Source organism: Mobula birostris, chromosome 8 (genome assembly GCF_030028105.1).
Source record: "Mobula birostris isolate sMobBir1 chromosome 8, sMobBir1.hap1, whole genome shotgun sequence".
NCBI lineage: Eukaryota > Metazoa > Chordata > Chondrichthyes > Myliobatiformes > Myliobatidae > Mobula > Mobula birostris.
The window spans coordinates 26,933,449-26,945,870 of record NC_092377.1 but is presented as its reverse complement, the minus strand read 5'-3'; the positions used below and the strand labels follow the sequence as shown (position 1 = coordinate 26,945,870).

The window sequence follows — 12,422 nt, the reverse complement described above, 5'->3', positions numbered from 1 at the left end:
GGCGAATTACTGCGTGGCATGGCTCAAAGGGCCAGAAGAGCCAATTCCACATGGTATCTCAGTAAAAGCAATGAAATAAAATTTAACTCCGGTTAGGCTGCATCTGAAGTAATGCATTCAGTTCTGGTCATTCCATTATAGGAAGGATGTCGAGACTTTGGAGGGGGACACATATGAGAGTTACAGGCTGCTGCTGGATCACAGCGTGTGTGCTGTAAGGTTAAGTTGGGCAAACCTATGTTGTTTTCTCCAGAGTGGCAGAGGCTGAGGGGACACCTGATAGAAGTTTAATATTGTGAGAGGTGCTGATAGAGAGTTGGTGTCTTCTTTCCTATGCTCAAAATATCTCATATGAGAGGGCATGCATTCAAGTTGAGAGGCGAACAAGTCTTTTTTTTTTGTACAGAGAGCGAAGAGTGCCTGGACTGAACTGCCAGCAGTAGAGGTGAAGGCAAATATGATAGAGACATTTAAGAGATTCTTAGATGGGCACATGAAATGGAAGGATGTGATAATATACAAACAGAATAGGCCAGTTTAGTTGGGCATTTAATTACTAGTTTATTTAGTTCAGCACAGCATCATGGGCCGAATGGCTCGTAACTGTGTTGTACTGATGAAAATCCTATGCTGATATGGACTGCATATTCAACAACATTATGGTATTAGTGCACATTTTTCACAAAGTTCGATTTAGCCTAATCTGGATCTATGATCAAAATAAGCTGGAGAGAGATATAAACTTAAGTCAACTTCACCACGGGCACTGGCGTCATAGTATCGATGGAGTGATGACTCAAAACGGTGACATCCAACATTAGGGACCCCAATCACCCAGGTCATGCCTTGTTTTCATTGCTACCATCGGGGAGGAGGTACAGGAGCCTGAAGGCACACACTCAATGATTCAGGAACAGATTCTTCCTCTCTGCCATCTTATTTCTGAATGGACTTTGAACCCATGAGCACTGCCTCACTACTTCCTCATTTCCATTTTTGCACTACTTATTTATCTATTTTATATATTTTTTTACTGTAATTCTCATTTTTTTCTATTATTATGTATTGCATTGACAGCTGCCTCAAAGTCAACAAATTCCATGAAATATGCTGGTGATATTAAACCTGATTCTGATTCTGATAATCAAGTGCCAAGCGTTTTCTCAATATCACATTTACTTACATGAGTTGAAATGCTGGGAATGGATTTTCGTGAATCTATTGGGCTCCTTCACCCTGTAGTTTGAAATTAGAACCTCTGGAACTTTACTTGTACCAGCTGTAGCTCCAGAGTTCTTATGAGGAAATAAAGAAAATCCTTGTACCTGCATGTTCACAACTACTCCAAAGGGATGAATCTTCTGACTTCACAGTCTCTTCATTGGGATTGACTGCCTGGACCAGCAGTAAAGATATGTTTATTCAATGGGAATTTGGATCCAGAGAATGGAAAATAATGAATTGATGGTAGATGGATGAGTTAATACTTTCGTTGTTCCAGTGTTTGTAAAAGACAAAAAGGTTGGGAATATGATAAATCCAGAATCAACTGAAAGAACGGTGAGAAATATTAAGATAAACAAAAGAGAGGAATTAGTTCTTCTGAGAACACACTTGGAATATTGTGTTCATTTCTGATCATCTCATTATAGGAAAGATGTGGAAGGGTTAGAGAAGGTGTGGATGAGATTTACCAGGACACTGCTTGGTTTGAGAGCATGTCCTCTGAGGATAATATACCGTGGGCACCATGCTACTGTAGCGGTCAACACAGCACTATTACAGCTCGGAGCATTCCAGAATTCTGAGTTCATTTCTGGCACCGTTCTGTAAGGAGTTTCTGTACATCCTTGCCACAGCATTCATAGGTTTTCCCCAGGCTGCTCCCATTTCCTCCCACAGTTCAAAGTTGAACTGGGTCGGTTAACTGGTCATTGTAAATTGCCCCATGATTAGGTTAGGGTTAATCAGCATTGTGGGGTTGCTGGGGCAGTTATCATATTCCCAGCAGGGCCTACTCCACACTGTATTGTTAAATAAAAATAAAGAAAGATAGGTTGAGCGTGCTAGGGTTTTTCTCTTTAAAGTGAAGGAGGATGACTGGTCATTTGGTAGAGCTGGCATGGGTAAGAGATTTGATAGGAAGCATAGATCAAGCCAACACTTTTTTCTCAGGGTGGAAATGGTTAATACAAGACAGCGTAATTTTAAGATTATTGGAGGGAAGTATAGGAGGGACGTGAGAGCTAAGTTTTTTACACAGTGATAGGTGCATGGTATATGCTGCCATGGGTAGCTGTAGAGGCAAATATTTTAGGGGATTTGGATAAGCAAAGGATGATATAAGAATGAGGACTATATAGGAGGGAAAGGTTAGATTGATCTTAGAGTAGTTTATATGGTTGATACAACATCGTGGGCAAAAGGGTTTGTACTGTTCTATGTTCTAGTGAGTTAATTAGACTAAAGTCTTCCCACAAAGTAGTAAGAGCTAAGAAAAGAGCATGTGAGTATCATGAAACAAATGATGCTACAGAAAACTTACTGTGCTTTTTGAGAAGTAAATTTCAAAATAATGAAAATGTTTACTGTCCACTTGATCTATGCCTCTTATCAACTTACACACCTCTGTCAAGTCACCTCTAATCCTCTTCACGTCGAGACAGAACATTAATACCAGTCTGAAACCACAGAAACTGTTTTTAATAGAGAAATATTAAATAATGCAAAAAGAGTAATGTAGACACAGAAATAGACTGTTTCCAGTCATTTTTGGTTAATTTCACTCCAGTGAAGTCCTTTGGAGAATTTTGTTACCTTGAAGGTGAAATATATGTGGTCAAAAAATTGGATACTATATTCTTTTCTTTTCAAATCTTTTTATTGTATATATATATAGGAAAAATAACATGAGTACATCAAAGAAAAAACACTTACAGTGCCTCAAAAAAAACCCATCATCTTAAAGATTGAAAACAAAATTTTGTGATAACAAAAGAAACCTACTGAGCAGAAAAGTGAGAAAAAAAAAGAGAACCCATTAGGTGTACAACCCCGGAGACATGCGTCATACAAAAAGCTTCTAAAAATAAACATCAAACCGCCAGCAAGAAAAGAAAATATACTAAAAGAGTTTACAATTAGATCGTGGAAAAATTATATCAATTAACTCAAATGATAATAACGAGCAAATGAGCCCCATCTTTTGTCAAAATCATTTGAGAAAAGGTTCAAAGGTTCAACTTCTAATTTTCTCCAAACTAAGACATAGCATCACTTGAGAGAAGTGTCTTGTTTTGCCTAATTTTAGAATGTATTATTGGGCTGTTAATCTGCGATATATGTCTTTTTGGTTATACCGGGTTGATAAGACTGATCGGCCAATTTGGGTAGATCTGGAACTAAAAGTTGTAAAACAGTTTTATTTAACTTCATTATTGGGGGCTCCTTTACCTATGCAATTAGGTAAAGTTGTTAATTTAAACTTATATCCTGTGATTAAGTATTCTTTACAAATTTGGCTCCAATTCCACAATTCTTTTAATCTTACAAAATTTAAACTTTGTAGTTTAATTTACCGAAATTACTTTTTTAAGCCTTCTTTGAGTGATCCAATTTTTCTACTTCGGAAAAATAAAGGTATTAATTCTTTTTTGGATTTATTCAAAGAAGATAGATTGATGTCCTTTGAACAATTAACTGCTAAATATTCTTTTTCATATACACACTTTTTGCAATACCTTCAAGTTAGACATTTTTTACAAAAATATTTAAGTAATTTGCCTTACGTATTGGAGGCTGACCTGTTAGATACAATTGGATACTATATTAAACATGAACTATCTTGGATAGGAAGCAGAAGAATGACTTTAGCAGTTGGTTATAAAACCACAAAATACATGTCTAGAATTAATGATTTAAGTAGGTACCAAATCGTTGTTTAAGAATAGTTTAGCTGAGCAGGCAGTTGAAAGGAAATAAAGGAGCATGCGTCTAGGGGAAGTACATGTGTTTAGGCAAGCTGGAAGTTGAGGCAAATCAATGCTTTCCCTGCTATGCAGCATTTTCAGTACATTTTATTCTTGATCACATATGCATAATTTGCAAACTAACTACTGGTACACAGGTGAAGCATCTCTTGATCAGAAAATTATCTGATGAGTTGATACTTTCCTTGAAAAACATACCGACAGCACCCATTCTGACGGTTTGCTGTGCAGACTCAATGGGCCAAATGGCTTAATTCTGCCCCTATGTCTTAATGGTCCTATGTTCTGTGGTCACTTCCTCACAATATATTGCTGATTATCTTTTAACTTATGCTTTCTCTCTTGCTCCATCTCAGTCCGTATTCATTACTATACATTACTATACAGTCTGGATTATAAACTCAAAACTATACAAGTATTCGCTTCCTATGGCCATCAGTGAGATCCTTCTCCTAGTCTCTTGTTCTATTTCAGGACATCTTGATGCTTTCTCAGTTAGGTAATGGGCTGTGTCATTAGCTTTTGCCTGAAATTACATAAAGGTACATTTTCAGCTAAGCCTTGACGGGAATTATCCCATCAGGCTTATTACCTCCACCTGTTTCTCTTTTCATTTGCCAGAATGACGTCTGAGGAAAAACTGAGTCTGTTAGGTTTATTTTCAGTGTGGAGGAGTGAATGAGTTCTATCCTGCTTGACCTGTTAGAATTTTGTAGGTTTTTGTGAGAAGGAATCTTGTAGAAACATATAAAATCCTACAGGACAATGCAGACTAAACACAAAGAGGATGGTGCCAATAGGTGGGGAATCCATGACAGCATCAGGATACGACTTAGAGCTGAGATCAGAAGTTTTTTCTCACCTGTGGAATTACCCACCACAGAAGGCACTGGAAGCTAAAGTGAGTAAATTTATTGCTTAGTGCTGAAGTGATCCGGCAATATGAGGAAAGGGCGGGAACAAGGTACTGAGGTGGATAATCAACCAGGGATTGTGTGGAGCTAGAACTAGAGGACATGGGTTAAGGGTGAAAGGTGAAATGCTTAAAGGGAGCACTTCTTCACTCAAAGGGTGGTGAGAGTATGGATTGAGCTGTCGGCAGAAATGGTGGATGCGGGTTCAATTTCAACACTTCAGAGAAGTTTGGATAAGTACATGGATGAAAGGGGTATGGAGGGCTATGGTCCAGGTTCATGTCGATGAGACAAGACAGAATAATAGTATAGCACGGACTAAATGAGCTGAGGGGTCTGATTCTGGGCTGTCGTGCTCAATAACTCTAACTTGAAAGGCTGAAAGGCCTACTCCTGCTCGGGTTTCTCACATTATCTCATTAGCTAACAACTGCTAAATCATAGCAATGCAAGCCGTAATAACAGAATATCGTTTAACATTTGAACAGGTTCTGGTTAGCTGTCCTGGACCTGAAGAAAAGGCCCATTCGTGAGGTGCCGTCTCGTGTTCAAGAAATCTGGCTGGAGTTTTTAGCCCCAGGAGCCCCCAGTGCCATAAATGTAGATTCCAAAAGCTATGATAAGACCACACAAAATGTGAAAGACCCAGGAAGATATGCATTTGAAGATGCTCAGGTGAGCAATTTACATCGCTGAGGTAAAAAGTGCTCATTATTTTTAGAATTGCTGCAGGAAATGTACATTGATGTAAGCTGCGTGTGTCCAGGGAAAATAGGCATCATGCAGTGAATGAAGGTATGTGGCTATTACTGGATTACTCATAACTTATAAATAACCTTCTTGTTGTCTGCATTATGAAACTGCACATTTTCTACAAGAAGGGAAGTGATAGTGGAGCATAGATTATTTGAGTGGGGTCAGAAAATGCCATCATCCATCTTCCCATTTTGTAGCAATCAAAAGACGAATCACCATAAGTGTCTCTTCTGAGATCTTTCTGCGGCTATTTCACGGGCCCATGAGTAGATTGCCAATTTACTCCTTTGCCTACAGAGTGTCACCTGACCCATGAAGTACTCCAAAACTGAGAGGATGATCAATCAAAGGTTAAGAAGAAGCAGAATGCAAATGGGGCAACACAGTGGAACAGCTGGTATAGATGTTGCTTTAGGGATCTATTAAACCCGGTTCAGTGGAAACCTCGGGTCTTGTCTCTGCTGAGATCGACAACATGGGTTTCCTCCAAGTGCTCCCACGTACTTATCCAAATTTTTTTTGTAATGTTGTTCTTCTAAAGAGAAGGGAATTTAAAGCGAGATTAGCTTTATATTTTACACGTACATTGAAACATACAATGAATTTGCTCAATGATCAATACAATGTAAAAATATGCTGGGAGCAGCCCACAAGTGCTGTCTTGCTTCTGGCTGCGACTTGCTAACCCTAACTTTAACTATACGTAACACACACAGGATGCTGGAGCAGCTCACCAAGCCAGGCAGCGTCCAAGGAAAAGACTAAACAGCTGACGTTTTGGGCCGAGACCCTTCATCAGGATCAGGAAGGGTCTCGGGCGAAAACGCTAACTGCTTACTCTTCTCCATAGATGCTGCCTGGCCTGCCGAATTCCCCAGCATTTTGTGTGTCTTGCTTTGGATTTGCAGCAGCTGAAGATTTTTTCATATTTGCCTGACTACGTGTTTGTCCTTGGAAATGGGAGCACTCAGAGAAAACCCACACAGTCACGGGGTGAACACACAAACTTCTTACAGTTAACAGCAGGAACTGAACCTCAACATTCCGATTGGTGGCACTGAAAAGTGTTACACTAACCACTATGCCAGTGAGCCACCCATATCAACCACCCTACTTACCTCAACCACCTTCTCTGGGAGCTCACTCCATATGCACACCACATTCTGCTTGAAGAAGTTACCACAAAGGTACTTCTTAAATCTTTCACTCTAATGCCCTACATACTGAGGGTCATTTACAGTGGCCAACTCAAGAAAAATGAAGCACCTGCAGGTTATGGAGGCTATTTGACTGAGGGTATACAACAAAGTTAGATAAAGACATCATGGACTGAAGGGCCTGTACTGTGCCACACCTCTTTAAATACCAGAAAGTTGATGATATGAGGAGATGAAATCGAGGCAGATCAGCCAAGATCAATGAGAATTGTGGGACAGGCTTGAGGGACAAACAGAGTGCTATTTTCTTGTATTCTTACAATGTGTTCTCACTGTTAGACTTCACTATAGGTGTGCTACATGAGCTTATTTAAGTTTACAGCTGACATCTTGTTGTTTCAGGAGCACATTTACAAACTGATGAAAAGTGATTCCTACCCTCGTTTCATACGTTCCAGTGCCTATCAGGAGCTGCTCCAGGCTAAAAAAAAGGTACTTGTTCAAAGTTCTGTTTTGTCTGCACCTGACAAGCCTTTAATAATACACTGGAGATACAGGATAAGTATTGGAACAGTGGAAAAAAGCAAAGAAAATCATCTTTGAATTTAAAATGCCATGTATAATATTGGCTGGTGATTAAATCAGATTCATAATTTATCAATCTAATTTCCCTTTTGTTATTCCATTGGCATGTACATTCAGTGACCAGTTCATTAAGTACACCTGTACACTTGCTCATTAATGCAAATATCTAATCAGCCAATCATGTGGCAGCAACTCAATGCATTAAAACATGCATAAGTAATCAAGAGGTTCAGTTGTTGTCCAGACCAAACATCCGAATTGTGAAGAAATGTGACCTAAGTGACTTTGACCATGGAATGATTGTTGGTGCCACACAGGTTGTTTTGAATATCTCAGAAACTGCAGATCTCCTGGGATTCTCACACAAAACAGTCTCTAGAGTTTACAGAGAATAGTGCAAAAAAGCCCCAAAAAAACCACATCCAGTGAGAGGCACTTCGGTGGGAGAGAAAATAACTTGTTAATGAGAGCGGTCGGGGAGAATGGCCAGACTGGTTCAAGCTGACTGGCAGACAACAGTAATTCAATTAAAACAACAGGAATTCTGCAGATACTGGAAATACAAGCAACACACATCAAAGTTGCTGGTGAACGCAACAGGCCAGGCAGCATCTCTAGGAAGAGGTACAGTCGACATTTCAGGCCGAGACCCTTCGTCAGGACTAACTGAAAGAAGAGATAGTAAGAGATTTGAAAGTGGGAGGGGGAGGGGGGGGGATCCAAAATGATAGGAGAAGACAGAAGGGGGAGGGATGGAGCCAAGAGCTGGACAGGTGATTGGCAAAGGGGATATGAGAGGATCATGGATAATTCAATTAACCGTGTTTGACAACAGTGGTGTGCAGAAGAACATGTCAGAAGGCACAACGTATCAAACTTTGAAGTGAATGGGCTACAGCAGCAGAAGACCACGAACATACACTACAGGAGGCACCCAATAAAGTGGCTACCAAGTGTACTTCTGCAGCTGTTTAAACAACAGTGTGGTAGCAATAAAATTATGGCAGTCTTTTTCAGCATTCAGTGATGCTGCTATCACTAAACAGCAAATTTAATAAAGAACTTTCGCAGTACTGCATTAAAAAGAATATCCTAAAGTACTTTGGCATTAACGTCTGGCTTTGTTTGCTGAGAATGCATATTACGGCCATATTCACCGTTTCTTTTCATCTCAGGGTCCAAAAGCCCTATGGGGTGGATCTTCTCCCTATGTGTGAGGTTCATTATTGGGAGAGTTGTTTTTTAAATCTTGGCCTAAAGAATTCCTTATTAAAGAGAAAAAAAAACATTTTCAGATGGCTTCCCAATGTATCTCTCTGAGTGTAACCAAGGTCTCAGAGGTGGGAATGCAGGTTGGGAAGAGAACATTAGTTTCCTCATCCAGTGAATTTCAGGGATTTGTGGACGCATTAGTGGCACTCAGGCTTATTATCATTAGCATACAGTATGTCACGAAATCTGTTGTTTTGTGACAACAGCACAGTGCAAGACATAAATTATAATAAAAAATAAAATAAATAATAAATAAATAAATAAAGATGAATAGTGAATTAAAGTCCATGGGTTCACAAACTGTTCAGAAATCTGATGGGCAGATGGGAAGAAGCGGTTCCTAAATTGTTGAGTGTTTGTCTTCAGTCTCCTGCACCTCCATCATGATGGTGGCAATGAGAAGACTTGTCCCAGATGGTGAGGAGCCTTTAATGATGGAAGCTGTATTCTTGAGCCACCTCCTTTTAAAGATGTCCTTGATGACGGGGAGGCTAGTGGCCATGTCGGAACAAGCGGAGTCTACAACCCTCTGTAGTCTCAATCAATCCTGTAAATTGGAGCTTTTTAGAGATACAGCATCATGAGCTGTCCTTCCAGCTCAATGCCCTCGTGCCATCCAATTACACCCATATGACCAATCACTGATATCGCAAATGCTCCTTCTTAAGGACTGGAGAGTCCCAGGACTGCTTAAGCATGTTTCATATTTTCAAGAATGTTTTGAACAGTTGCTTCAATAGATTTTTCTCCATCCCCCTGATGATTTCTTCCCATGATGGAGCTTAGATTAAAATATCTGTTTTGAGAGTCTGAAAGAAAAATCCTGCCTGACTAACCTACGGCAATTTTTTGAGGAAATTACAAGCAGGGTAGACAAAGAAGATGCAGTAGATGTGGTGTACTTGGATTTCAAAAGGCCTTTGACAAGATGCCGCACTTGAGGCTGCTTTGCAAGTTAAGAGCCCATGGAATTACAGGGAAGTTACTAGCATGGATGGAGCATTGGCTAATCAGCACAAAACAGAGATTGGGAATAAAGGGATCCTATTCTGGCTGGCTGCCAGCTACCAGTGGTGTTCCACAGGGGTCGGTGTTGGGACCACTGCTTTTTACGATGTATGTCAATGATTTGGACTATTGGATTAATGGATTTGTGGCTAAATTTGCCAATGATACAAAGATAGGTGGAGGAGTGGGTAGTGTTGAGGAAACAGAAGGCCTGCAGAGAGACTGGGATAGTTTAGGGGAATGGGCAAAGAAGTGGCAAATGAAATACAATGTTGGAAAGTGTATGGTCATGCACTTTAGTGAAAGATATAAACAGGCAGACTATTATTTAGATGGGGAGAGAATTCAAAATGCAGAGATGCAGATAATTATAGACCAGTGAGCCTTACTTCTGTGATGGGAAAGCTGTTGGAAAATATTCTTAGAGATAGGATCTATGAGCATTTAGAGAATTATGGTCTGATCAGGGACAGTCAGCGTGGCTTTGTGAAGGGCAGATTGTGTCTAACAAACCTGATAGAGTTTTTTGAGGAGGTGACCAGGGATATAGATGAGGGTAGTGCAGTGGATGTGACCTACATGAATCTTAGTAAGGCATTTGACAAGGTTCCACACAGTAGGCTTATTCAGAAAGTCAGAAGGCATGGGATCCAGGGAAGTTTGGCCAGGTGGATTCAGAATTGGCTTGCCAGCAGAAAGCAGAGGGTCGTGGTGGAGGGAGTACATTCAGATTGGAGGGTTGTGACTAGTGGTGTCCCACAAGGATTGGTTCTGGGACCTCTACTTTTCGTGATTTTTATTAACGACCTGGATGTGGGGGTAGAAAGGTGGGTTGGCAAGTGTGCAGACAACACAAAGGTTGGTGATGTTGTGGATAGTGTAGAGCAGGGGTCGGCAACCTTTTTGCCTCTGTGGGCCGGATCGGGTATTAATGAGCAGATGGTGGGCCAGATAAATGCCATAAAAATCTTGAAATATGGGAATTATCCATTTAAATACATCTAGTTATGTTTTGCCTCAAATTAATGAATAACACATGCTAGAAAATCATTTGTGCTTAACCAAGGATGCCATTTAGTAATCAAAGAACTCAGTTTAGTTTTCCTGTTCCACCATTGCAGGTGCCCCATCAGTTGTGATGCCAATTAGCTTCGACACATTAGGTTTCATTTCTGACATCATTTTCAGCAAAGCTTCAAAAATGTCTGCTCCAGTAACCGTGTCCTTCATAGGAATTAATTGAATAAACAATTCAAAAATTTGAAAAGTTGAGGTCACTCCTTGCACAAACACTGCAATTTGAGCAGTGTCTCTCAAGTCTGTACTCTCATCAAGTGCAATTGAAAAAAGATGCAATTCATTGCAGGCATCCCTTAAACAACTTTTAACATCTGCTGACATTTCTTCAACTTGTCGTGCGATCGTTCTTGCTGACAGGCTGATAGATGCAAATAAAGATTTCTTTTCAGGACAGACAATATCCACCACTGCCAGTAAACATTCTTTGACAAACTCTCCATTTGTAAAAGGCTTCATCTTTTCTGCAATGCGTTTTGAGACTTCATAGCTGGCACATGTATTTCCTTCCTTTTCACTGCTTTTTCAGCACTCGGCGTCTACCTTCCTGCGTTTTGCATTCATTGCCAGTGATTTTTTTTTCTTTGATTTTATTTCAAAACGCGAGTTATTCAACAAGTATCGTAGCACATGTAAATAGCTGGATATTTAGCGTGGATTTCTTGTTAAAACACAGTGGCGCTGTTTATGTTTACAAATTTGAACAATTCCATCTGAAAACCTGCGCATGCACGGAGAGTATCTAATGCATAGTAATAAGGAAGTCTGCCTTCCCGTCATTCGTATACACCAGTGTGTGGTTTGGAACAAAACGGAACCTGGGGCCAGTGTAACAAGATGCCATGCATGTCCATCAGTGTGGTCACGTGAAACACTCAGAATAAGGAAAAATCGCTCACGGGCTGGAGAAGCATAGGATCCCAATATTTGATTGCGGGCCAGTCAAATTACCTTCACGGGCCAGGTCTGGCCCACGGGCCATAGGTTGCCTACCCCTGGTGTAGAGGATTGTCGAAGATTGCAGAGAGACATTGATAGGATGAAGAAGTGGGCTGAGAAGTGGCAGATGGCGTTCAACCCGGAGAAGTGTGAGGTGGTACACTTTGGAAGGACAAACTCCAAGGCAGAGTACAAAGTAAATGGCAGGATACTTGGTAGTGTGGAGAGCAGAGGAATCTCGGGGTACATGTCCACAGATCCCTGAAAGTTACCTCACAGGTGGATAGGGTAGTTAAGAAAGCTTATGGGGTGTTTGCTTTCATAAGTCGAGGGATAGAGCTTAAGAGTCGCAAGGTAATGATGCAGCTCTATAAAACTCTGGTTAGGCCACATTTGGAGTACTGTGTCCAGTTCTGGTCGCCTCACTATAGGAAGGATGTGGAAGCATTGGAAAGGGTTCAGAGGAGATTTAGCAGGATGCTGCCTGGTTTAGAGAGTATGGATTATGATCAGAGATTAAGGGAGCTAGGGCTTTACTCTCTGGAGAGAAGGAGGATGAGAGGAGACATGATAGAGGTGTACAAGATAATAAGAGGAATAGATAGAGTGGATAGCCAGCGCCTCTTCCCCAGGGCACCGCTGCTCAATACAAGAGGACATGGCTTTAAAGTAAGGGGTGGGAAGTTCAAGGGGGATATTAGAGGAAGGTTTTTTCACTGAGAGAG

General features: G+C 40.6%; 1 protein-coding gene across 1 annotated transcript in view; it reads left to right on the top strand.

Annotated features, from left to right (window-relative positions):
- The window catches only part of LOC140201990 (regulator of G-protein signaling 7), a 486,715-nt gene that overhangs the window by 467,752 nt on the left and 6,541 nt on the right, over window positions 1-12,422 (top strand). The window contains exons 14-15 of the mRNA XM_072266857.1: window positions 5,392-5,578; window positions 7,219-7,308. Coding sequence (XP_072122958.1) covers window positions 5,392-5,578; window positions 7,219-7,308 — 277 coding nt within the window. The remainder of the gene's footprint in view (window positions 1-5,391; window positions 5,579-7,218; window positions 7,309-12,422) is intronic.